This window comes from Opisthocomus hoazin, chromosome 9, assembly GCF_030867145.1.
Source record: "Opisthocomus hoazin isolate bOpiHoa1 chromosome 9, bOpiHoa1.hap1, whole genome shotgun sequence".
Classification (NCBI taxonomy): Eukaryota; Metazoa; Chordata; class Aves; order Opisthocomiformes; family Opisthocomidae; genus Opisthocomus; species Opisthocomus hoazin.
The window spans coordinates 35829267-35856681 of record NC_134422.1 but is presented as its reverse complement, the minus strand read 5'-3'; the positions used below and the strand labels follow the sequence as shown (position 1 = coordinate 35856681).

The following is a 27415-nucleotide window of genomic DNA, read 5'->3' as shown; positions in this document are numbered from 1 at the left end:
GCTGCCAAATAATAGGGCTATAAAGGGATAAGAAGTGGGGCTTGTGCAGAATGTTAGGTTTTACAAACATCGTATTATGCTGCGAGAGCATATGAAACACAAGTGTTTCAAATGGCAAGTGAAGTGCAGTACAACAGCACAGCCCTTGAGACTCCTCTGAAGAGGATTGGTTGGTTTCTTTTTTCATTTAATGTTCGTTCTCATACTTCTGGGTTGTAGTTGTAGACAACATACTTCTTCCCTTCCACCTCTTGTTTCTCCTACCCGAATTTGTCATGATTGAAAGGATTTTCTCTTATGACCATAAGTACGAAATGCATCAAGGGGAGAGGCAGGGGTGGTACTTGCTTTCCAGAATAAAAGCTGCGTTGGCTTTTTTTTGTTTTGTAATTTCTAGGAAATGAGGGTTGGACTTCACCAAGCAGTATCTTTGGCTTATCACATGTGTCATGCCCAGGACAACCTATAGAGAAAAATCACTACTCCAGCAACAAAGTGACCGGGTTTTTAATATCCCATCTCTTGATAACTTAATGAGTTTGGTTACCAAGAGTCACTTGTTGCTCCTGGGCATGGAGTGAGCTACTGCGTACTTTTAAATGGCCACAAATAACTCTCATAGATGTAAACTTACTCTCAGTGTATTCTGAACTGACTATTTTGCTACTTTTTCTGGAATGAGTGCCTATACTGGTTTGTGTAGAAGCTCTCCTGTCCGTCGGTATAAGCTTGGCAGTATTTCATGAACCCTGCAAAGCTAGAAACTCACCTTTGGAAGAGAAACACATTTCCTCATGGATATGGAAAATGGCCAAACACTCGTGTGAAATTCACGGCGTTCTCCTTAAGGCGTTGTGTGCGTGCAGAGGTGAGCTGCAAGGACGCAGCTCGAGTCAGCTCTCGCTTACAGCAGAGTGGAGTTCGTAATTGCACCGGGGAGAGAGGGCAGGGAGGAAGGCTGGCTGTTTGCTAGGAGAGGGCACGGGCAGCTATAGATCGCGTCTGTACATCGCAATCGGCAGCAGGCGTAGGCTGGAGCACGGCAACGCTCTGTTTTGGAGGAGAAGACATTTTTCAGCAGCGTGTTGCTGCGCGTCATTTACAAACGTGGTCCAGCAGTCGCCGAACAGGGTGTGCTGGTGAGGACAACCCCAGCTACGTGGCAAGGGGAGAGTTTTGTCCTTAATGTAGTACAATATAGATATACACCCTGCGAATGATGACCATCATCAAGGAAGGCTGCCTGTACAGTCCATCAAAAACCGCAAAGCTAATGATGGGCTGGGCAGATAATCGTGGGAGAGTTAATTGTAAGGTTCGATATGGCATCTTGTCAGCAGAGATAAGTTGTCACGTTTTCCACTTGAGCTGAAACTAAATGATTGTAAAATAAGTTATGAGTGTCCTTGGGCCTGTCTGCCAGAATGATGGCTAAGAATACATTCCTGGCCCATCAGTCTCAAGCAGCCCGCTTGATATTTATGCGAACTGAATGTTATTTTATTCCCCCTCTAGTCATGCTTGTCAGCTTCCCGAGTGAAAAGTGAAACTGCTTCTTTGACTCATACTTCAAGTATTGAAGCTCGGAGAGGCTGCAGATTGTTATTATTATTGCTAGTATTATATATTTTTTCGGGTGTGCGTTGAACATTGATGCCCGATTGGGAAGAACTAATGGCTGACATTGAACATGCGGGATGGCTGCAAAACAGCCCATCCCAACCCAGTGAAACGCGTCTTATGAGTTCCAGTGCCTCTGTCAGAGCTGGTTTAGATGTGGAGTAATGAGGCGCTTGCTTTTTTAATTTGGCGTGCCTTTTTCCTTGCCTTTTTTTTTTTTTTTTAAATATATTTAATAGTGCTGGCAGTGGTCGTCTGTTCCCAGGCGTGGTAATTGATACAAAATAAAATGCATTATTTGTATTCAGTCAGGAGTACGAAATTGCATTCAGCCGGCTGAAGCCTGAACTCATTTACAGTTTTCCGAAGCTGGGCTTTCAGGAGCCCTCTTTTCAATTTGAAGAATACCTTGTCAGGCAAGAGAAGTAGTGGGAAATGGGAAAGCACAGCGTGGAAGCCTAGCGCCTTTTGATTGCTCATATTTTAAACCGGGAGAATGTTAAATAACTTCCATCTTCAAAGGGTGGTCTCCGAAACCGGGAATACGGGGCATTAATACACCAACACTATCGGCTCGGCACCCGTTTACGAGCGACTGCCGTTTCTTTTCTGGTTGAGGGGGAGGGAAAGCTTCAGGCTCTTCGCTTCAGAGCCGTTTGACCCAAGGACGGCGGGTTATTACCTGGAGAGGGCTGCGGATCACGAGGGTTTGCCGTAGGAGGTTAATTCTTCAGCTCTCCGACGGGAGTAGGCGAACTGTCCGTTCCTCATTTTTCAGAGCTCACGAGCAGGTGCAATTTGTAGCCTAGAAATCAGACTAAGCCGCAGCGAGCGTACCGAGCTACCTTAACATTTTTTTAATAAGGATCCTGCTGAGAAGCGTGTTCTGTGGTTCGCGTCAGGGTGTGGTTTCTTCACCGTTTGATGAGTTCGGGGCGTCGCGGTTGATGCTGCAGTCCCATGTGCCGATGAACGCAGCCCTCATGCGCCTGCCTCGGGGACCGGAGCGCTTCGGCACGCGTCTCGGCATCGCAAATAGTTGGAACCAAGCTTTTGGAGAGGCAGGGGAGAAGGTGGTAGAGCTGTTTCTTCCTGGATTATTTTTTTTCCTCCCCTTGAGTAAAATCAAATAATTCTTTCTAAAGTAGAAGCTGAGTGTGAGGCCTGCCACTTGCCTTGTACTTTCTGAGGGGGAAAAAGTGAAGCGTTTTGAGAAATTGTGTTAGATGTGAGCAAGCCTTCCTGACTGGTGTGCTCTCTGGGATTTTTCCGTAACACTTACGAATATGCTGGGTTTTCGCAGGCAAATGAAAATCCCCGAGTTGGGTTTTTGGTGCCTCGTGGCAGACCTTGCCGCCGCAGCCAGGCCCCTTCCTTGCAGTGCCTGGCTCTGGGGCTGGCCTGTCTCAACACAACTCTTTTCATGTCACTGCTGCAAAGGAGGGCATTTTGTGGTTTGGTTGGGGTTCCTCCCCCCCCCCCCCCGGCTTTTTAAGTACCCAGTGTAGGAAACCAAGAAGTCTCAAACTGGAGGTCAGTATTTGGAACTAGCAGTACCCAACTCGCATCCTTGGCCATGGCTCCGTATTGCTGGCGTCCTCTTCTGCATCTTCTCTTCTTCCAGTGTCAAGGAGCTGAAGGTATCCCTGTCCCCTTTGCCAAGCACGTGCAGAGCACTGACATGGATTCTGAGCAGGGTTTGCCTTCCTCTCCAGCTGGAGAGGCAGCAAACTTTTACCGCTTTGAGCATTTCTGGGTCAGATACTTACAGATACACAGTAACTACATTCCCATGATTCCCTTTGTGGTTAAATACTTGATGATTGATTTCAAAATAGTGGACATAGGGAAAAGAACAAAGATCCTTAACATAAAGCTTATGTTTGATTAGGTCCTTGTTACCAGGCAATTAGCTACATAATTGTCCCCCACTTACAACTTGCAGCACAACTGCGCTTAGCTAATAATTAGTAAGTAAACTTTTTTAGGAAGAAAATGAAGTGTTTCTTTGTCTAATAGGCAGTTGTATGGGTATTTAACTACGCAAAAAATCAAAATCTACTATTTAGATAGTCTTTGGCTTGGTATTTTCCTAACATATGAATTAATCTCAAGTGCAGTCCTTGCAGGTATTGCACTTAATTACAATATGGTGTCTAACCAAGTTCTGGAGACAGCTTTACATGATAGCACGCACTTTAAGCAGAGTGTGGAATGTTATGTTATATTTTATAATCAAAAAGCAAACATAATGGAAATGCATTTAGCACTAATCATAGCCAAAAGACTAGTTGCAATCAAACTAAAATTAATTATCGACCTTGCGGATTGGGGTTACTCGGGTATTTGCTGTGGGAAAGGACTCAAATGGAGAGTCATCACTTGCTAATCTTATGTTCAATATTGCCATTAGGTGCTGCTTGACTGAAAAAGAGAACTAGTCAAAGAGAAGGCATTCATGTATTACCAGCCGTTACAGGGACCAGGGAAGAGACTGTGGGTCTCTGCTTATGAGAGGGGGGTGTCGTCGACCTCTAGTTTTGATTTTTTTGAGCAACCTGGTTGGTGGGAGAGGGGAGAAAAAGACTCTGTCACTAGTTCTTAAAATTGTTGGATGTTACGCTACCATAGCTAATATGCTGGGAAACTAAGCACGCTGAAAGTGGGATTTCACACACACACACTGGGAGCAGGTACGAAGTGAACCATTGTCCCACAACTTTAATTGTACCAGACATACGTAAGTTACACACCTTGTTTTCCCACCTTTGGTGCCATTACCGCCTTTTCTGTGTGTGTCTGGCTCTAATATTAATGAAAGCACGTAACATTCGGAGGACACTGGGCTTTCTCGGTTTCATTGTGTATTAAAATGTCCTAGTGTTACACGAGTTAATTTGAGGGCCAGTAAGATCTTTGTAAGAAAGAGCAAATGGAAGTAATAAAGCGGTTTCCCATTGTTTTTTGTGCGTTCCAGCTGGCCTGCTTCTAAAACTGGTGCAGACTCCTGTTGATTTAATAGGACTTGAATCAGAACTTCAGCAAAGTTGCATTTTTGTACCTTTTTGAAAAAGTAATGGACGTTGTTAGGACACTCTCCTGTAGCCTTTGGAAGTCAATGAGCTCAAGAAATTAGCTGGTAACAGACAGCAAGGGGTTATATCTTGGATTCTAGCTATCATTAATTTAAATTATGCAGTATTTTTATTTTTCCTTCTTTTTTTTCCCCCCATACTGCAGATACTGGATTGGGAGATTCCGTGTGTTCAAGCCCAAGTATATCCAGTACGACGAGCCCCAAGCTCGATCCACCTCCTTCACCTCACGCCAACAGAAAGAAACACCGCAGGAAGAAAAGCACGAGCAATTTCAAAGCTGATGGCATCTCGGGCACAGCTGAAGGTAAGCTTACTCCGTGGTGGAAGTCTGAATTTTGAAAACATCATTCCAAAGAGCATTTTTAAGTACAGCTCAGCTACGCTGTTGGCTTTGTATACAGAAGGTGGAGATAATTGTGTTGAAGTAGAGAAATTAAAGACTGATCTTGTAATGATGAAGCTGAATAATATGGGGCATCACGATGGTGAATTTGACTGTCTGAAACATGTTTGGAACTGATTTTTGTAATATATAGAAAAGTACACCCCAGTTAATACAGAGCATCCTTAGCCGTACAGGTAAGGTACAGGCAAACTTCTGAAGTTAAAAAGAAAGAAAAAGTCAGGTTCACTCAGTAGCCTATACATCACGTTAGAACTTGTGTATTTTTCCAGTATTATTAGATCTCATGTTATCTCTTCTGCTTGGACACATCCTGAACTCTAGAATCATGAACACTTCTGATGCCAGTTATTGTTTGAATATTCAACTGCTCATGGAAAGACTGTGTTATTTGAGGATAAAAAGGAAAAGGGGAGAGTTTAAGTGTTTGGGTTCTTTTTTAAGAACCAGAAAGGAAAAGCCAAAAAGAACTTCTTTTTTCCCTTAGTTTAGCTTACTATTTCCAACGCGAATACTGCTATAGCTGTTCAATGCCCTTCTGAAGGGGTAACAATGTGTACAGTAGCCAGATATGATATAAAACATGCTTGTATCTTTAGAAAAGAAGAAAAGAAACATGCTAGGATTGAACCAAAAGAGCTCCAGAAAAAAAGATGAACAAGGGTAGTTGGAAGGCTCAGAAACTGGGGAGTCAACACATAAGGAGAGATGAAAAACGGAGACAATGGAATAACATTGTTGGCGAAGGGGAGTGTTGAGTAAGAAAAAGATGCAGTTGTAAGCATTGGAGAGTGAAAAACAGCTAATTCAGTATCAAAGAGTGTTGGAACAAGTTCTGAAAAAAGGAGGACAATTGCGGACAGCTGAAGAGACATTAAAAATAGATGTGATAATAGTATACAACTGAGAAGGGGCATGCTAACTACTACTTAGTCATCCTTATTTTCCATTTATTTAATTTCTCAATTGCACTTCTTTCACATACGGAATTTATTTCCCCAGCTATCTATACAAATCCTTTTTTAAAAGCCATCAGCTTTTTTTCATAATAGCTCCTGTTGCGTTCCCTTTCCAGTCATTTAACTAGCTTTACTGTTAGTTTCCCCCTAGTTTATGGCCTGAAGCCAAATTTTATTTTAACCTTTCATTTTTAATTTGTCATCTTTTTTTTTCAACAATCCCTTTCACACCACTTATTTTCATACCTCAATGGCAAGTTATAGAGGGAATTTTTCAGAGCGCTCACCATTGGTCCAAGACTATTTTGTTGAAGTCAATATGAATCAAGACCAGCTGGATATCAAAAGCCTTTGAAAATCTCTTTCTAAGTAGTTAATACGTGTATGTTTTCTTTCTCCTGGGGAGATTATTTTCACAAGTCACTGGAGCTGGAGCCTGTGTGGTCCTGGTCTGCAGGCACGGACTACTGACCTGCAGCGAGCAACGGGGGATCTGCAGTTGTGCATCTTGTCCCCAAAATCCATGTTCTGATTGGAGTGGGGAGTGCGTGTTCCTTCGTCCTGCTCTGCTTTCTCTTGCTCTTCTCCTTGTCTTCCAGCATCGTAACATGCTAGTTTAAATCCTTTTGCAACAGCTTTAAAAAACTGTCCCCTTTCATATAAATAGGATAAATATGCTTCCAGGAGAAGAACTGGCTAGCAGGCAGCACTAAACAATACACAGGGAGCCTTGAAGGTAGCAGCGAGTGCCAATATCTGCTTTCCCAGTCTTTGCATCTCTACATTAGCCCATCAGCTTTCTTTCACCTGCCTTTTCTTAACGTATCTTCTGAGACGGACACTCTTTTATGGCTTGGAGCTCACAGTTGTCTGTCTTGGGTGGGCCATAGTGGTTGTTAAATTCTTTATAAAGCACAACTCAGTGCAAAAAAAAATATCAACCACAAGAACAGACTTGCAACTTTCTGGACAGCGTTCTCGCCATGTTTGAGAGGACCTCTAAGCATCCTTCAACGGGTGACTAATCTTACTGGCCCTTGAATCCTTAGCAAGGTTGGGAGGAGAAGGCTGACAGGTAGGACAGTCAGCCTCGTCTGTCAGCGGTAGCTGAAGGAGAAAGCAATGAAGCGTGCTCGAGTTCGTTGTCCTTTTAGAAGAAGGGCATCTCAGAAAAAGTAATAATGATTGCAGATGCCCATGAAGGACTTTCTAGCAAGGCTGACAAAGGCTCGGGGTTGCTTTTTCCAAATCCTGGCATGTGGGGACTTGCAACCTTTGTATTTTCTGGTACTTGTGTTGTGCAAGCCAGAAGTTACGTTTGGTATGTCTTATGGTTGACCAGACAGGTACATCACTCTGAGCTTGCTGTGATGCTGAGTGATGGGAATAACTCCAGTCCCGGGACAAACTATGCCACAAGCGGGTCGGCTGCTAGTGGGGTGTGTGTCTGAGATGCTGCAGGCTGTTACGGGTTTTTCTCCAAGTAGCTAAGTGTAGCATTTTCAGATCTGTCTTGCAATTCAAAGCAGTTTTCAGTTCAACAATTCAGCCTTTCCTCAGGAAAAGGCTTATTTCCTTGTTCTCCAGCACTTGGCTGTCCAGTGACCTAAAAGATTTCCTTTTTGATTTTTCTTCCTCCGCACTTGCCGTGAGCATAGATTTAAACCCTCAGAGGATTACTGCTGTTTTGAAGACCACAAATCCAAATTAAACAGTAAAAGGAAGATGTTTTGAGAGATGCATGCTTTGCCTTGGCAACTTTGATCAAGTGTTAGAGATACGGCAGGTGACTTACTGAAAATGGGTTAGAAGACGACTGTTGTGATAATCACGGGAGAACCATATCTTCCTTCCTTCTGGAAATCCTGAGCTCACTGTGAAAAGGAGGATGAGGATCCTCCTGCAGTAGCTATTCTCAATGGATCAGACTTAAATGATTTGGGTAATTCTGGGCTTTATGTTGCCTTCCTTTGGGTCCAGGCATGTTTCAAGTGTCAGCTTTCAAACAGAAATTCTGGGTTCCTTCAGTTTTGTCCGTGGTAAAGCTTAGGTGTTCACTGACGCTTAAATCTGGTCTTCAGCAAACTCTAGCATTTTTACTGCACTTTGCGGTCTTTTTTTCCCCTTGAACATGCCTGCTTTGATCATTGACCTCTGCCCAAGTATTCAGATAACACGGTGATGGACACTAGCGAGCCCAGGATGATTCACTAATTCCAAGGACTGATGCTCATCTCTTTTATGCCCTTCCATAAAGGTCATGCTGGTTCTTCTTTCTGCACACTATCTGCACATGCACAGCTCTCTCTTTCTGGGATTGATTCTTTCATCTTACTTGGTTTATCTTTCTCCGGGTTTTCTGAGACAATGGTTGCAGCAACGAAAATACTGAAGCAACTGTGCTGCGGTTGGATGAGGATTAAAATTGAATTCCTATTTTGGAAAACCAGATTCTTGTAAAATTTTTCCAGCGCAATGAAACCCAGAGAGAGGTTTTTTTAGTTTTCTGTGCAGAACTTGTCACTGAAAAAATCTCTTGGTGTTTTTGAGGGTAACAGCTGGAATGCTGACATTAGGCAAGGTGCCAGCAACCAGCAGTGTTTTTCCCACCATGCTGTCTAAACTTGCTCCGAGCAGGATTGTGCGGTGCTGTGTTTCAAAGAGGAATAGCTGCTCAGAGCCCAGTCTGTTTTGGTACCCTTGTGCTGCTGCAGTTAGTAGAACAGCTAGTGAGAACAGGAAGGGTTTTCAGCTTGAAAACAAGTAGAAAAATTAAAAAGCCTTACTGGAAATACTCTTCACAGAACGACCTTTCCCAGTGTTTATTTTTCTTACTCTTGTTAGACAGTTTTAAAACTTCATAGGTATGCCAGCTTGAACCTGCCTGCCCTCAATCCAGCTCTGAGATATTAGGAGCTATAGAAAGCCCAAGGTATGGTTGTCTTTCAGCATCAAATCCAGATCATCCATGCTCTGCGAATGTTGCACTGACCAGGAGCTCTGGGCAGCGGGGCCAGCGTCGCTGCCTGCTGTAGGGCCGGTCTGGCTGTGTCCAGGGGGACGGGGAATGCGCTCCTTCGGGCGGGGAGGTGCAAGGCCGCTGCGGGCAGAGCGCCGTTGATTCGTCTTCTCTCTCGGCAGCATGGGCGAAAGAAGCATAGCTCCGTGCTCCCGTTCACGCAGATGGGGCCTGAGAAATAGGAATTGAGGACAGTAATAAATGTGATTAGCAACTTGGTAGACTTTCCAAACTCTGTGTTTTCTCTGTGAATCTGTGTTCCATGTTCGTCGTAGCTGGTTTCTAAAGAACTTTTGAAGGACTAGTAAGGATCTTTTATGTTTCGTTTTCGAACTGTTTTCTTAACTCAAAGGTATTACTGCTCTGCCCCTTGTGGAAGTAATTGCTTTTCCCTGTGCTTTTCTGATCTGTGCAGTCTAGCCCCCAACTCCAGGTGTACGCTTTCTGGCCTGTAGCTAAGGATGAACCCCAGTTTACTGAGAAATTGCATTTTTTGTTGAGGTGAACTAATAAATGTGTTTCAAAAGCTGGTGTTCTTCACTGGGATCTAGGAATTTAATTTAAATGTTGTATAGCACTGAAGTTGTTCTTCTGTTCCAAATCTCAGGGAGCACTGAAGATGAGATATAGTTAAGTCTGAAAATAAAAGATGTTCATTTGTTTTTTGCGGAGGGAAAAACAGGGTTTAGTCAGACTTCTCGTATGTACTTTCAACAATAAGCAGAAATTTCACTGCTTTCATCTGGTTTCACGGCTGTGTGGGGACGTGAATCCAGGAGGGTGGGACAAGGTGCCAAAAGCCGAGGGAGGTGCCAGTTTATTCCCAAGACTTCTTGGGCCCTTTCAGCCATCCCAAAACCAGAATGACGAAGCAAATTAGGGAAATGCAGTTCTTAGCATCAGTCTCTGAAATGTGTATAATACCTGAAAATCTGATATTTTGTGTAAATTGGAAGCCATACAGCTGTTAACTGAACATGCAGTATGTGATGTATGAACAAAACTGCAGCTTCTCCCCCTAAGCTGCTTCCCGTAGTCTGATCCCTCAAGCGTCCCTGTGATTTACCTGCTGGCGTTCTATGCTGAAATGATGTAAGCATGCTTGGCTTTATATGTGGCACCATGTCTTCTCCAAACAATTTTAACATACATTTCCTTAGGTGCATAGTTCTAGTAAGTGTGCTGTGGCCAGATTGAACTAAAAAAATGGAATTTCTCTAACCATGTATTAAAAAAGAAAAAAAGTTAATTGGGAGTTTTGGAAATTTAGTGGCAACACCTCTGAGGCCTGTTCAAGGAAAGAGCCAACAATGAGCTCTAGTGTTTGTGGGAGAGTAGATTCTTCGTTTAGCAGATGGACTTGACATTATTAATGCTAGTACTTATTTATAATACGTTCAGTTAAGCACCTTGATGAAGAAATGTATTTTTACTTGATGCTCTTTTTCTTTGGCTTTTTATGGTCTGGAAGAAACTGCCTGACATTGTCAGAGGACAGCATGTTCAGAAACCTTTCCAGCACAAAAAGTCACAGCATCGTCACTCCTTTTTCTCTGCAAGGAAGAAGTGAAATCTAATATCTTGACCTGCAGCTGCAGCAAGGGCAGAACTGCTCACCTATTAAAGAGTTTGTAACCTTTGGAAACAAATCTATTAGATGTCAAGGTCCCTGTATGGATTGTGTTGTTTGAAGTAAAGCACAGAACTAAGCTGCCACCAAAACTTCTTCAAGTAAAAGCTCTTTTTAGTCCGTTACAGGATAATTAAGTATACTGCTGCGGTTGTGCAGGCAAATAAATGTTGCCCATGTAGGAGCCCCACAAAGGTTATTCCTGGTAATGTTGTCATCCTAGTTATTTTACCTAGTCCCTATAAATTAGCTATCAAGAATTACAACCTACTGTGTAGTAGGAGTAGATATGGAGGCATTCTTGGATAAGTGTTTTTTATTTCAGTAAGAAGGCAGATTTTTTGATAGTGTGATGGGTGGACGTGTGAAAATGAAAGAAAGCTTTAGTGCTGGCATCTGATTATTTCCATGCCCAGTTTTTTTTGCAGTTATACTCTTTAAGATGATAAGAGACATCTTAAGCATTTTCCTCTCTTAAAAGAAAAATATAAAAAATTTTAAAATTCAGGTGCAAACCCATGCCATACAGAAGAGGAGTGTGTTTCCATCCTGTCGTGCAGTATTTCTCTGTGTGTTGTGATGGACGGTTTAGTGAGAGCAAGTTTTGTTTCTGTTTCTGGTCTCTTAAGTGCCTGAACTTTTAGAAAGTGAATGTTCCATAGTTTTAAAAAATGTTCAGCAGGATTTAAAGTGAGATTGATACAAAAGTGGCATTTTGATTGCAATGTTGAGTGAAGAAAAGAAGCATTTCTTTGGAACTGGACGGCTTTGCCTTATGAGCAGGTAGCTAGGAAGGTGTTTGGCTGGGTTTTTTTTAAATAGTTTTGCGATTCATTTAGGGTTAGTGCTGAAATCTGTTCATGTACAGTTCGTTGATCATAGCATCATTTGTGTAGTCCTCCTGGACATTAAACATTTCATAAATTTCAGCAAATAGCATGCTGCTGAATTTTGTACTGCACACACACAAAAAAACCCACCCAAGTTCTGCTTTGCTAATCATCAGTTGATAGACAGTTTAACAAGCTTGCTTTTAGTAACATTTTAGGAGTGTGGTTTGATAAGGATATTCATCCTCATTTTTTTGGATTGTTGTGGAAGAGTTGTGGGCCTTTCCTGAGCCAGCTATTCTCTGCTCTAGCTGCTTTGTAGGTAAAAATTTCTTCAAAAAAAACAAAAACAAAACAAAAAAACCCAGATCTTAGTTGGCATTAAAAATGAAACAAAAAGGAGCAAAATATCTAGCTGTATTTTTTTCTGTCTGTGTAAGAACTTAAAAAAAAAAATCAACAGTATGTGACCATATTTGTTGTCTGTAGTGCCATGTGCTTGTTTTGATTTAACTGTACTGCGAGTGTCTCGGAGGTTATCACCTATTCAGCGTCAAAACATTCTTTGGTTGTAATTCCACTGATCATCAGTAACTTCATTCACTGCTTCGTAGGAGATAGAGCACTGGCCGATTGCTGTACACCTGCGAGACAGGAGGGCAGAAATTAATAAAATCTAGACCGAATCTTCAGAGACTTACTTTCAACCAAGGCATAAAGGTCACTGGTTGGGCAACCTTCAGCCTCAGTCGTCACAGCCTATCTGACATGAAAGGTTTGCTGCTGAAAGACATTTATGTTGATGCTGAGGAGTGAAAGACAAGGGAGGTGAAGCTCATCTATTGTTTTAACCTACTTCATTGCAGGCTAAACAAGTTGAAAGATTCCTTCTTCTCTTTCAAACCACCGCTAGCTCAGGGTCGGAAGAGGCTGCTGGTTCCACCTACCTGGTTGAAAGGAAAAGTGTCGCAGTGGTGGTCAGCAGGAAAAGGGATTCTGGAAAGGATGAGTCCCGGGATGAATTGGTAGTGGTTGTACACACCAGCACATCTGGATAGCTAGAGAAAGAGAACGCTGCTTTTTTTTTTTCTTCTCCCTACATTTCTCTGAAAAGTGGTCCCGCTCTTGGTACATGAAGTGCTCTGCGTTGTGACTGCAGCAGGGTACGCTGTGTATCCTTAGCACAAGTGCTGCGCTGTGAAATGGCCTGATTTTTCGGAAAAGAAGTTTAAGCTACTTAAGTAGCTTTATAATTGAATGAAAAGAAGTGACACCTTAGCGTTTTACTGGCATCAGGTAGTGTCTTAAGAACTATGCTGTCAGTCTGAGAGAGACCTTGATTATGAAAAAGGTTCCTGATGTTCACAAGACGATGTTAGCAAGAAGTACTTGTAAGATATTAATCCTGCTAGGGAAGTTAGTTCCGTTTTATTACTTAAGGAAGAGTGTCTACTGCATAAGTTCCTTGCCAGTTTTTCCAGAGCCGAAGACCATGTAATTTCATTATGAATCTATATATCTAAAGTAAAATACCTTAAAAATGAAATGAGATGATTATGTGTTTATTATAAAACTATAGTAAATGAAAAGACTAAAATGAAGTTGTCATGTGAAGTACAGCTTAGTTCTGTTCACCACATAACGGAACTCTTGAGTCAAGGTGTCACAATTTAAATGAACAGGCTATTTTGGTGTAAAGGGAAGACTTAGTTTTTGAAGGATGCCATGTCCTCAGCTTTCTGTGTACTTGGACTCATCACCTTGTTTGTACTGAGCTACAGAGGTGCACTAGGAAGAAGCTGCCTGTAAAGAGTGGAAGTCCTATGTAACTTCTTTCAGAAGACCTTAAGGAGCTAAAACAGAACCACTAGATTAGACAGATATGAAGAAGAAAAAGCCGTGAAGATCTCTTCAAATAAACATTACAGCCTCTCCCAGGAAGTCCGCAAGCCATGGACTGCTCTGGAAGGTGTATCAGGGTGCATGTTGCTGGATCTGTTGCTGTTCTGCTTTTTGTAGGCATTTCCCGCTAGTTGCTGATGAAAGCATAGCAGGCTGGATGGACCTCATGCCCAACCTGTTGTGGTTGTTCCTATGCTCTGCTTCTGTACCACGTGCCTTGTTAAGTTGATATTTGCCTTAAGAGGCACAGGGCAACTCTGAGAGGAGGGTTGATGAGATGCCTGTTGATTCTAGGCAGGCTTTTTTTATTCATAATATGGAACGTGAAATTAAAGACAATGGCTTGATTGTGGAGGTTTGCCATGTAGAGCTCAAACCTGGAATTCAAGGGGGAATGTGTCAATAGGTCTGATCTACCCTAGGGTTATAAAACATGCTCTTGGCATTATGCGAATAACAGCTTGTAATCAAGAGGTACACACAAAACGGAATGTAGAACTAACAAGTTAGTCTTTTTTTTTTATAGCAGAACCCAAAATTTTAGCTGTTATAGGTAAGCGCTGAAGACTATATGCTGCTACTCAATGAATTCGTAGGGCTAAGAACTGATACGAGCATAGTGTCAGAAAATACTCCTTGTATAATCACCCTCCTTGCTCCAGGTCTGAAGAACCTCAATGGGCAGTGAAACCACATCTGCCTTTAAGTCCAGGTGAAACAAGTGATGGTCTGTCCCAAACGCACAGCTTTGCCGGTCGTCTCCCCTCGGTGCTCCAGATAAAGGTATTCCAGACATGGCCTCTGGCAAGAGAGATGTAGAAAGTCTCATTTGATAAAGTCTGTGAATGTAGGTGTACCTAATGCCATCTGCTTACAGGGAAGTGAGAGGGAAGATGACATTTCCAGCCAATTCCTGTCCAAGGGTCTGTATACACAGGATTGTCCCAGCATCGGGAGTCTGACACTCTCTTCTGTACCTTGTAGGCATTACAGGTTTGGGAAATTTGCTAGTTTTACTGCACACAAATAAAGTCTTCACATTTTCATAGTTGCAACCAAATATTTCCTCCTCTCCCTTTTAATGCTGGTGGGATTTTTTTTTGCAGCTTTCTTAGACTTTAGGGTGTCATAACAACCTATAGATCAAGAAATATTTTTGCCCTTTCCATTTTGGTTCAGTGGCAAAATATTTGTGACACCTTTTATAAAGCAGGTGCAAACCAAAACCAAAGAAGGTTCGGTGCCTATGAATAATTTTACTAATCAAGTTGTTGAATATGCATGTATTTCTCCCAGGAATTTTTCTTAATAAATAAGTGCAAAAGCCTGAGCAATTTGAAGTTGTTTCCCCTGAAGAGATGGTGATTCTTCTCTCTTCTGATTTTCCATTTGTGATTTTGGTTCTTCCAAAGGTACCTGTTAATGCTGAAATTGATGGACTGGTGGTTTTAAGTGTTGTTTCATATTTCTCTATGCTAGTGGATGTTAGTCTCTTCATGCGGTGGCTTGCAAGGGGTAGATCGGGGTGAACTGGCGTGATGTTTCAACCTTTCCTGGACCACAAGCAGCAATATGAGCAACATGTGTGTTGGCCAGTGGTGTGAACCTCAGGTTCTTGCTTGGTGATAGAGCCCAGGAGGGTCAGTGTTAGTGCAGCATGACAGGCTGTGACGTGTGGAGCTGGACATCCTCATCTTGTCCTGAGGAGGAGCCTCCGAGCGATGTGTGTTTGAGAGGGTGACCAACTAGAATGAGAAGAAGGTTGGGTTCTTGATACTGAAATGCCAGGGGGGAGCGCCATGGTATGGGATTTAATATTCTGTAGATGTAGGTGCTGTAGATGTAGGTGTGCTTTCTAAACTAGGCTGAAATTGTCTTCCGCTTAAGGAGTGGGCTCTTGTCCAATGATAGCAACCTTTTCCATTTGATAAGTGCAGCTCTGGAGCAGCTGCAGTTTTGATGCTCTGTGGTATTGATGTCAGGCGCTTACGAGACAGCCCTGTAACGGTGATGTAGACCTCTTTTTAATTCCAACTCCTGACCAGTCAGTCATTTAAAACCTATGTTGTTTTGCCAAGTTTTAATCAAATAATTGCCTTAAATTAGCTGTCAAATTCATGGAGCAGGTACTTGGTATCTGAAGTCTCTACTGCAGATACACGTGCTGTGCATGAGATTTCAGTGGTGGGCTTGCTGCATGTTTGTTATGTACTCTGTGCTTTAATCTCCTGTTTTCAATCCCTCCACCTTTCTCTTTACAGAGATTGGTTACTTGTGATAGATGTTATGCATTCGATGTAGTGTGCAACTCCAGTGAAAGGAGTAGGTAAAAAGAAAACTTGAACAGGCTTCATCATTGACATTTTCCACCACTTCCCCCACTCAAAAAAAAAAAAAAAAAATTAATAAAGGTTTCTTTTGTGAGCGTGAGATGGAGAAAATTGGCCATTTGTCTGTGAGGTAATAGGCTTTGGTATAATATGAAAATCTATCAAATGATTAAATTCAATGACATTAAATCACAATTCATGAAAGGAGAATACTGCACAGTTTAATTCTATTTAATTTTTGAGGGGAAAAAAAAAGCCAAAAAAAATGTTTGAGTTTCTGTAAAGCTGATTTCTCTGTGCTCTTTCTTAAAAGTGCCTTTCTAGTTGCCACACAGTGATGTGATCATTATCTGTCACCTCGTCGCCTTGCTGCCTCAACACGCAGTAAAATACAAAAAAAAAAAAGAGAGGGAGAGGGGAAAAAAAAAAAAGACCAGAGGAGCTTGTGAAGTATGACTTCCTATCCCAAGACTCATTGCCTGCGATTCGTACCGCTTGACAGTAATGATCTTATTACAGTACTCTGGACCTTGAAGAGATTTCATGAGGAGAGCGAAAGGACGTGCCTCCATGTAATCAAGTGGCGCTGAATATTCCACGCGTTTTTGATCACACACTGATTGGGCACAGTTTTAGCCCATCTTCTAGTCAATTATGCATGGCCCCTCGTGCTCCTGTGATAGTCAGAAACATTGATAGCTGTTGTCTGGGGGGGCTGGCAGCCAGCCAGGGGTTTGAAGTGCAGTCATTCCGGGAGAAGTGCTTTTTAGTTGGAATTGATTACCTTTCTTTCGGTTTTTGCTTAATGGCAAAACTGTATTGGAGAGGGCTTCAGGTGAAAAATGGACGTATTAGCCATTTAGAGTAGCTGAACTCCTAGTCAATTTTTAGCTTTCCCCTGTTTCCATCTAATTTCTATTTAATGATGTAACGTTTGATAATATTTAAGATATTTCATTTTCAGTTGCTGCTGAGCCCACATGTTGAGCACATGTTAAATTACAGCGTATCACTTTTCAGGTTTTCAAAATTAATCCAGTTTAACCTTCAGGCTGCAAGAACATGTCTTTTTTGGCACCTGTTCCAGCAAGCGTTCGGTTTATCTGCAAGTGGTACGAAGATGACGTTACCAAACAGAACGAGTGCTGGTTTTCATCCCGTAATGAGGACAAATCTGTGTGCTTTAAAAGAACCAAAGGGTCGGTAGCTGGGTCCTTAGTTGAGGTTCTCTTGTCTCAGAGGCTGATGAGGCTGCTGTTAATTTCTTGCCCATAAAAACGTCACATCTTTCTTAATTCAGATTCCTCCTAAAATGAAAAGAAAATCATGAAAGCCACATTTATCAAACTCGAACCACTATGTAAGAACGTACTTAATCATAAGCGTTGCTTCTCGTTCCAGTACCCCAATCTTGTTTCTCACATTTGAATATCCTACAGTATATAATTTTTGGATGCGTGTGTAGTTTGGAGAGGTGGGAGGAGGACTTTGTAGTAGGCTGAAGTACGGTGTTGTATTAGCTGTGCTTCAAATGAAGAGCTTATGTTTCCCTTGCTTGGAATATGCTGTGACTGGCACTGAAAAGATGCAGTCAAAATACTCCGATAGCACCCCAAATTTTGATTTCCGCTTGTCAGTAGAATTCTGCTCTGCCTGCATACTGCTGGCTGAAATAATAAAGCAGTTCTGCAAGAAGACATTGCAGGCTCTCAGTCTTTCCTGAAGGCGTTTCTGCCACTTAATGTCTCCCTTGTGGGACCGCTTCCTTTCGAGGTCCAACAGAATTTACAGGGTTGCTTAAACAGGCAAAATCTGAACAGAAGCTCAGTTGCTCCTAAAACTTGTAAGTGAAACCTTCCTTATAGACCCTGCCCCTTTTTACTCCTTCCCTTTTAATTGGATTGTGGGCTTTTTTTTCCCAAACACTACTCCTATGCTGGCCAGTCCTACCCCTTAAAAAGCAGCCTTAGTTTTTTTATTTCTTCTGTTCTTTAAGATCAGTTCTCACTTTCCATATAGGGGCCAAACCAGAACTAAGAGCAAAAAAAAAAAAATAGTCTGTCTTGGTGGGTTTTGCTCTTTGAAACAGAGCTGTTGGGTTTTCTTCCAGTAATTTCATGTCTGAAATTCCATATCTTAGTTTGGGAGGATTTATGTCTCTTATTTTGTAGTAACGTTTTACTACCTCTAGGCAGCCCATAAGAACTATGAGAATCTCCCCACGCACACACACCCTCTTTAGAAAATAAATTTCTCTAAATCTGTAAGATTTGGTGACCTGTGTGTGCTCGATCCCTGTACCAGCAGCCGGGATTGCTCTGCAGCCTTCTTTCACTCACTCTGAGACTCAAGTTCTTGAGGCTGAGGGGCCTAAATGCTTCTTCCTTGATGAGGTTTAGAACCAAGCCTTTAGTGTCCAAGCTGTAGTAAACCAGAAGGCTCATAGTCAGCTCTTCATTCTCCATATTTGTCTCACCCAAGGGGATGAAGGGCATAGGAAGGTAAACTCTTTTAAGGGGAAGAAATTCTACAACTTTGGGTCTGTTGACTTTCTTTGATTGGTGAACTCAGTTGTTTGAACCTACTGCCAGCTCTGCCTGTGGGAGTACATGCTTTCCCTGAAGGATTATTTATCCAAGGGCTGGCAGGAGACAGTGTTGGAGCAGATTCATTAGTAGCAGAAGATACCTTGCAGGCATCTCGGAACGTATGTAACAGCATGATGTAGGCACTGACATCAGCAGTTCCTGCGAAGCTCCAGCATATCATGGACAACTTCCCATTAGATGGAGATGCTGAAATGTGAGAGATACCTGTGGGTTTGGGTTTTTTTAAAATAATGTGTAATAGAATACGATTCTCACCTGGTGGGCTTCAGTTTCCAGGGTACATCCAAGAAGAGGTTGTTTGGCACTTTCCAGCTTCTGCTGCCACACGCACGTCGTCTTCATTGGGGCTTTCAAACTGATGTGGCATTGACTTGACTTTGACTTCCCTTGCGCCTCCTTCCCCAGTGCTTTGAATCTGTCTTTTTAATCTGGGGAGGAAGTGCTGCAGTTTGTGGTGATGGATTACAAAGCTAGGCTGGAGATTTCTGACTCCGCTTCATTTGACAAGGAATTGGCAGCTCCCTCAAAGACTGTTTCAGCTCCCTTTTATTCTCCTTGCCCAAGCTCCTCCTTTTGGGACTTCAGTGGCTGTGTGCAAGGTGTGCAATTGTCATGCAAGCTAGTATTTCAAGGAAAAAAGAGGACATTTTGGTTTTTACATCGTCATTTGAAAATTATTGGCGATGGTGACTGGTTTGTGATTATTATAAATGCTAGTGCTTTTCAGCCCAGGTAATACTTTTTAGTGGTAAACAAAACACCAAAGTGATCTAGCCCATTTCCAGACAAACTGAATGCTTTAACCAACATATTTGTACATAAAAGTACAGTTCATGATTTACTTAACCTGAAAACTGGAAGCAATCCTATTACATTGGACTTAATATCATCATTGTTGCACACATAATTACTTTTTGGTTGGATGGCTGCCACTCAGTAGGCTGTGAATGGTCAGTTATAAATAACTTTTTTTTAAAAAAAACCAATTCAAATTTTATGGTGAGACATGCTGTTTATCACATGAATGTCGCAGCAGTCTGAGCTTAGAAAGGTGGATATAGTGAAGGAAATCATACAATAGTTACCCAGAGACTAATACATGTCTTTCTGCTTGTTACCGATTTTTAACAATATTTGTGTTCTCTCTGGGGATGTCTCATAGCCATTAGTGTTAATTGAGTGCTAACATTTTTTTTTTCTTGGTACTCTGTTTGGATCTTGTTTGGTTAAGGGGTACACTGAGTTTTGATTTTTTTTTTTTTAAAGATTTTGAATTCAAAATTATCAAACAGGTTTTCTATTTCCAGTTACTCATTACCCTGGGCTCACAGTAAATTCTTGCCGCGTGTCGTCTGCAGTGGCAGATAAACATGGATGGGTATTTCTAATATGAGTTTATACAACTGGAAGAGTCGGCCATCACCTGTAAGACAGGCTGGGAAATTGTACATGGTGGTTTTCATATTCCAACTTCAGGTGCAAGTATGTCAAGGGGAAATACTCTGCATGTGGAGTTGACAGGTCAGCATTGTGTGTGATACAGTTTAGCCATGTAAGGGGTATGACCTATGGCCTGTAGCTCGGGGTGCTTTGCTGTCTCACCGTAATGAAAGGCCACCCAGGTGGATCCCGGCAGTGATCACCTCAGCTTTCTCCTCCATGCAGGTACTAAACGTGCTTTACCAGTCCAAACTTAGTGCAGCCTGGATGTACATCCACCATTTGAAACCAGAACGGTGTCTGCAGAAGTTTCATCTTCCTTGTGCTGGTGCTCACTTAATGTTCCTTTTACCTCTAGGTGAACCATATATAAAGGCGGTTAAGAAAGGTGGAGAGAGACTTTTTACCAGGGCCTGCAGCGACATGGCAAGGGGCAATGGTTTTAAATTGAAAGAGGGAAGATTTGTATGGGATATAGGAAAGAAATGTTTGACAATGCGGGTGGCAAGGCACTGGCACAGGTTGCCCAGAGAAGTTGTGGACACCCCCTGGCAGTGTTCAAGGCCAGGCTGGACAGGGCTTTGAGCACCCTGGTCTAGTGGACGGTGTCCCTGGCCATGGCGGGGGGATTGGACTAAATGGTCTTTGAAGGTCCCTCCCAACCCAAACCAGTCTGTGATTCTAAGTCTCAGCATACTGTGGGGATATTTGATGAAACTTTGCTCTTTTGGCCGTTTCCATCGCTTCTGTTGCCGCCACCATTTTCACTTTGACCCCATGTGTATCGTTTCAAACTTCTCTGCAAGAAGATGTTGCTGGAGAGTTTCCTGTATGGTGTAGCTCGGCCCAACGATACTTACGTTTTCTCCTGTTCCTTGTTTATCTGTGCTCTTGGGGCTTCGCAACAGGCTATACAGTTAATTACGTACTGACTTATTAAATAAGCACCTGTAAATCCATATATAAAATAGTAGAGGTAATGACGGAGATTGAAGACAATATTATGAAGGGAATATACTTTTTAGGAACAATGTTTCAGAGTTCTAGTCTGTTTAAATACAAAATATTTCTGTGTTTGGAGCCTCGAGTGAGGGATTCCACTGAAATACAGTAAATAGCAAACATGTATATTTTTATCCTAAAACTAAGCACTCATCAGTGGTAGATAGTCTATAATCAAGATCTTTAAAATATCACTAAGGATTCCTGAATAATTGTTTTCAGAAAATCGCTGCTTGCTCTAGACAACATACCCGAGTTTCATAGAATACTTAAGAGGCCTCAGTGTTTAATTGCATTATAATAAAACTAATTGTAATAAATCATAGATTAACATATTTGCTTAACATGTTTAATAATAAGGTAAAATGTAAGTTAATACTCAGCAGATTACTTAAAGAATCTGGTGTGAGGATCTGCAGTGATTAGAAGGAGATTGTGAAAACGGATGGATTTGTAGTGTTTTGTCAACTATATTCTTTTTCTCACAGATGCTCTGTGTACACTTAGATACCACTTTGCCAGTGCAAGACTCATACTAATAATTAGGTCACCATTGCTCACAGATAACCTTTTGATCCCTAATGCGAGGTGAGAAGGTAAACTTTGGTAACGGACTATTGGTGCGGCACGGAGGAGTGGGATGTGCTAGAACGCTGGAGAGTTTTTCACTCAGAAAGCAACAACGCAGTCTTTGACTTTTGTTGTGATCTTAAAGAAAATAAATAAAAATTGTGTCTTTAACAGTGGACTAGCAGAGCAGGTGTTTACCTGTGAAGTTGTGGTGTTTACCCAGTCATCTTAACGTTTGGACTGTTAGAGTAGATGGTGTTTTACTCTAAAAGCCGCTACGGTTTGGGTAAGATCTAGTTGCAGAACTGCTGACGTCCTCTGTTTTCTAGAAGTGTGATTATAATCTACGGCTGACGCTCCTGCGCGCAGGTCTACATCAGGAACTGCTTCTGCAGACTGGTATATACGAAAGGTCTGAAGTGCAGTACTCTAGTTTATTACAAACGAAAGGGTATAAGAGAAGTGCAGAGCTATAGTGAACTCAAAAAATAGCTACGGAGGAGACTGGAAGTAGGGTGTTGCTTTTTTCTTAACCATATCAATAATTATTTGCTGCCTTCAGTAATAAAAGTGTAAGCGTAGTTCATTATTTTTTTTCTTTCTTTTATGAATGTTATTAAAAAGCTATTCCCAGGCAAACAACCGATGACACGTACAAACTATTTGTAAATTATGTATTAATAATGAACTCTCTGGTCTCTGTCTGATGTTCTTTTAGTTCTTTGCTGGGACACTGTTTTTTCCGGAGGCGATGCGCTTGTAGTGTTAGACTGCTGCTGCTCTGCCTGCGAAATACCCCAGCAGCTGCTTCGCCAGCTAGTTGGCATCGCCGCCGGCAGACTGTTGCTTTCAGCTGATAAAGGCAGGTTGACTCCGATAGAAATGTTGATTTCATATAGATTATTTCCGTAATGAGGCATGATAGCAAAGAAGTGTAGAAAACAGTACATAAAATCAACTTTGCTTCTGAATAAGATAATTTTCAAAGGTTTTCACTTGTTGACTGTGTAGCCCCGCAAGTAAGAGTTTGTCACACTACATGTCTACCAGGTGCTGTCTTAAGTGAATACAGTTGTTGTACAAGGAAACCCTACTTGACAGTTAATTGAAATATTTGACCATATCTGCAATTCCTTATACAAATGAAGAGGAAAAAGTTGGGAGTTTTTGCCAGAAATATTTCTTTCAGGCTTTTTATTTCCTCCATAGCCTTTGACTGGAGATGTTACATATCATCAGGTCCCGTAATTTGTCATCCTACTCAATAGCTCATCTAAAAACTGTAAAGGGATGCTGTCAAGGTTGTTAGGCCCAAAGTTTAACCTGCAATACTTTTGAAAAAAGAAGAAAAGATTGACATAAACTGTCCCCCAGAGCCCGAACAGAGCTGGAATAAAATCCAGAATGATTTTCTGAGCAACGCAGGAGCCAGCATGTTGGTCTCTTTGAGGCTTTGCTTGTGAAAGTCATTCTGTGCTTTGGTCCTGCTTGTACGATGTTGAATATACAAGAAACTTAACTTTGTGGCATGTTAAGAGAAGAGGATTCTTGTTCGTTCCAGTTATCCTTCTGGGGCAAAGTAGGTCGCGGGGACCCTGCGAGGTACAGAGGGGTTTTGTCGTTTCAAGGGCGATGCCACGTTCAGCATCTCGGAATTGTCACCTCCCAGCTCTTAGACCCTACCGGGTACTCATTTGTCAGAGCATTGTAGGTCTGTCCTAACACATCAACCAGCAAACTGTGCCGAAGCCTGAGATTTTGATCGACAAATCTGAAATGAATATATTTTTTTATCCCCCTTTTTTCCCCCCTTAAAAATCTTTGCAGAAAGAGGAGATGGAGATTTTTATCTGCAAGTAAAAGGTACTGCCAAACACCGTGCCGCCTCCACGATGGTAATACAAGTCAGAAGTCCAGCCACTTTTGCAGAGGGGTGGGAGGAATGGACTAGGGTGAAATGAGAACTGTGGAAAGGCTGAGAGATTTACTAGGAAAATTTCTCTTTAAGTCCCTGTTTATGCCTCAGCTGTATGTCTCTGGGGACAGGTTTCATTATTTCCCCTTCACTTTTTGGGTGAAACTGCTCTCCAGCCAGGTCTATGCTAGATCAATCAATAGGGTGAAATTCTCCTGTTTGCCAGTTGTACTAACCTGAGAGCTTAAATCAATTACTCATGATTTTTCAGTACATCCAGTGTATTCCCATTTCAAGCAGGAAAAGAGGACTGTAATGCTTACAGCATTTTTAAGGGTTTTGTATCCTGTCGGTGACGTTACGGCGTACCTGGGGAAAATTGTTTTACCGCTCTGGAGGGAACCCAGCAGGTCAGTCTCTGGTTGATAGCTCTGACTTTCCTGTCAGCAGACTTTGCATCACCTATGATAGCACCTTGCTTCTGCTTTGGTTTTCATGCTTAGTTTCTTTACCAGACCCATTTGATCTCGCCCACCAAGCAAACAGTCCTTCACTTGCGCGCAGGTATGCCCGATGAAAGAAAGAATCTGCTGGTCCGGCACCCTTTGCTGTATTTGATTGCGCAGTGTTGCTGTTGGTAATCTCTTACTATTACGTGTTGTGGTTTTTCCGTGCCATCAATTCCTGTGACTACCTGCACGTTAACTCCACGTGGAGGGGTGAGAGCCTCTGCTTTCTTTTAGAGAGCTGATTCATGGGTTAGAAGAATACAGCGGGGTCGTGCTAATACCCTACAAGGCCTGGGAGATGCAGAGTAAATCGTTAAATGTCGTTAGTCCCACTCTACCTGGGCAGTAAGACATGTGCTTGAATGTGAGATTGTGTAGTACAACGCAAGCCCAATTCCTCTGCATTGGACAAGCACAGCATAGTTCTCTCAGTTAATACATATATATGTATGTACACAAACTCGAAGCTTTTAACAGGTTTATTTTCTGTAACCATGAACAATGGAGAGAGAATTTGTGTGGGAGGAAACGTGAAACATAATTATGTAAATAATCTGACAATGTTTAGGAAAGATTAAGTGCAAAAGACCTACAGTTCTTCACTCAAAAGGATGCTTGTATTTTAAAAAGCATTATGATTAAGAGTGGAAGTGGAGGAAACAAGATAAGAAATTTTCAATTGGAACGATAGTGAAGGTGATGGCAATGAAAATGAATCAGTGGAAAATGTAAATTGTTGATAAAGGAAATTAAAGTTACTAGAAAGAATTGATGGTCTGCAGAATGTGAGGTCTATAGAGTTGATGAAAGAGGAATTTCTTAACTTCATCAGCAACAAATAAATTCTAGCCATGATACAAATGTCATGCTTGACCAAAGACTATAATGATGAATCCTGATTTCAGAAAGGAAAAGCAAGAAATTTTCTGTCATTGGAAAGAATAAGAGTTCACAGTATCTCGGTATGTTAGGGGTTGGAAGGGACCTCTGTGGGTCATCTAGTGCAACCCCCCTGCCAAAGCAGGGTCACCTACAGCAGGCTGCACAGGACCGCATCCAGGCAGGTCTTGAATATCTCCAGAGAAGGAGACTCCACAACCTCCCTGGGCAGCCTGTGCCAGTGCTCCGTCACCCTCAGAGGGAAGAAGTTCTTCCTCATGTTCAGCTGGAACTTCCTATGCTTCAGTTTGTGCCCGTTGCCCCTTGTCCTGTCGCTGGGCACCACTGAAAAGAGTCTGGCCCCATCCTCCTGACACCCACCCTTGAGATATTTGTAGGCATTTATAAGGTCCCCTCGCATCCTTCTCTTCTCCAGGCTGAACAAGCCCAGCTCCCTCAGCCTTTCCTCATAGGAGAGATGCTCCAGTCCCCTCACCATCCTTGTAGCCCTCCGCTGGACTCTCTCCAGTAGCTCCTCATCTTTCTTGAACTGGGGAGCCCAGAACTGGACACAGTACTCCAGATGTGGCCTCACTAGGGCAGAGTAGAGGGGAATTCACTTAACTGAAATTTGTGCTTCTGAACAGTTAAGCAACAGCTAAATATCATCTATGGTGTTTGTTTATTTACTGATTTTTATTTATATCTGCACAACCAGATTAGCTGTGGTCAACTACAAAGTTGACTTAGGAACTTTCTGATCAACTGTTGTATAATTTTGAAAGGATCTTGTAACAGTGAGAATGTTTTGGAGAACTGGGAAAAAATTGATATTATGTTTGTGGCTGAAAAGATTCTATGTATTAAATAATGCATAGATTCTTCAGGATTCTAAAGAATCTATGTATTATTTAACCTCATATTGATCCTGTGCAAAATAATGGGAAGTTTGATCTGTGATATGAACAGAAAATAATTTCCTTTGGCAGAGTAACAGAGTTGTCTAAATCTCTTACAGGAGATTGTCAAGTGATAAAAAGCTGAACAATTTTTAATGCTACATTATGACAAATGTCTTTGAAGAGCAAATATATTGGGCTAGTCCTGCCTGATAATGTGAACTTAAAAAAAAAATTAAAAATTGTGGAAGCACTAGAAAAATAATCAATGTCATTTAAACTAAATGGATTGCAATGGCTAACCAGTAGTTAGCAGTTACAACAGTTGGAAATGGGTATCCATGATCCAGTTGCAGGGAAGAGTTGACTTGGATTTTGTTTTCAGCTGCATGCTGTTTGGTGTTATGGGGGATTTTTCCTCCCTTCCAGTGATGTTAGTCATCTCCATCCTCATTTCTCCTGCTAGTGTGGGAGTACAGCCTGTAAGATTTTACCTCTCCGGGGATCTTTTAGGCCCTCTGAATAAAATTCTTCGTGCTACTTCTCCTGCTTTGTCAGGTCCCCTTCTCCTGCTCTGTGAACAGTCTCACAAGTGCACATGCCAACGGAGCTTTTGTCCTTCTGTGGCCTACTGGGAGAGATCCATCTGCGTGGGGCTTTGTATGCCCTATCCAAACTCACCACTGGGCGCGCGTCTGCTTGTGCAGCTGACCACCTACCCTAGCCCCTCATTGCTGTGTCCCTTCCGTGTCAACGTGACCGCAAAAAATGCCAGCTTTAGTTCTTCGGGTGTCACTGAAGTACGTGGTCTGGGCTTCGTCTTATGACTTGGACCTTTTTCACCGCCTGATATCTCAATTGCTACACCATCTCACTTTTGGCTAAATGGTGACCATTTAGCTCCATCCTGATGCTACTACAGAGATCACTCCCGCAGCCCGTCGCTTTTCCTGTGTCACCCCTCACTTGGCGTCCTTCCCCATGGCCTCCCCTGCTCCACCGCAGCTGCGATGAGCTGCTGCTCCTCACGTTGAAGACCCTTCACAGCATCCGCTCTTTCTGGTTCGCTTTCACCACACTGGTCTCTGCCTCGTATGGGCCTCGGAATCTGTTTGTAAAAATTGTCTTCTCTTTCATGGGGTGACCACAGGTGGTCAAAGTACCTTACCGTCGGCCTCCTACAGCCTAAAAATACTTACAGCCTTGCAAAAAGTGCTGCGCTACGTAAAGGCCTATATGTGCAAATAGTGGCAAATCGAATGAAAACTTCACTTGTCCGTGTAGGCTCTAATCTGAATGGGCACTTCACGTATTATGTAACCTTTAAATGTGATGGGACTACTTGGCCCTTTGGCAGTCACGTAAAAGCCATTTTTTATTGGGGTTTAGTTGGATTGTGATGAGCTGCTTATTTTATACTTAACTTTTTTAACAGCAAAAAGAGATAAAGAAGTAAGTTATCGTCTTACTACCGCTACAGTATGTGAAACTGCTTTTAAGAGTCATGGGGTTCTGATGGGGTTTTAGTTAATCAATTTGCAAGGTGTGAGCTATAGCAAAGTGCATACTCGTCCGACTGCATTGCGTGAATATAAAAATCTTTGGTCCGTCACTTTGTTCAACTGGCAAAATTGGAATGATTCTCCCTCTGCGTGTGTTTTTTGTTTCTTTCATTAAGCTGGTTTTCCTCCTTGAATAGAAGTGGGCATATTTTTTTTAATATGAAAAGTTTGAACTTTTGGGTGCAAGGTTGAAAAATAACACAAGAGTGGGCGAACTCCGAGAAGCTCGGCGCCCTGAG

General features: G+C 42.2%; 1 protein-coding gene across 10 annotated transcripts in view; it reads left to right on the top strand.

Moving 5' to 3' along the window:
- AGAP1 (ArfGAP with GTPase domain, ankyrin repeat and PH domain 1) overlaps window positions 1-27415 on the top strand; it is a 385086-nt gene that overhangs the window by 281010 nt on the left and 76661 nt on the right. For all 10 annotated transcript variants that reach the window (XM_075429671.1, XM_075429670.1, XM_075429669.1 and 7 more), the window contains one exon: window positions 4861-5022. In XM_075429671.1, coding sequence (XP_075285786.1) covers window positions 4861-5022 — 162 coding nt within the window. The remainder of the gene's footprint in view (window positions 1-4860; window positions 5023-27415) is intronic.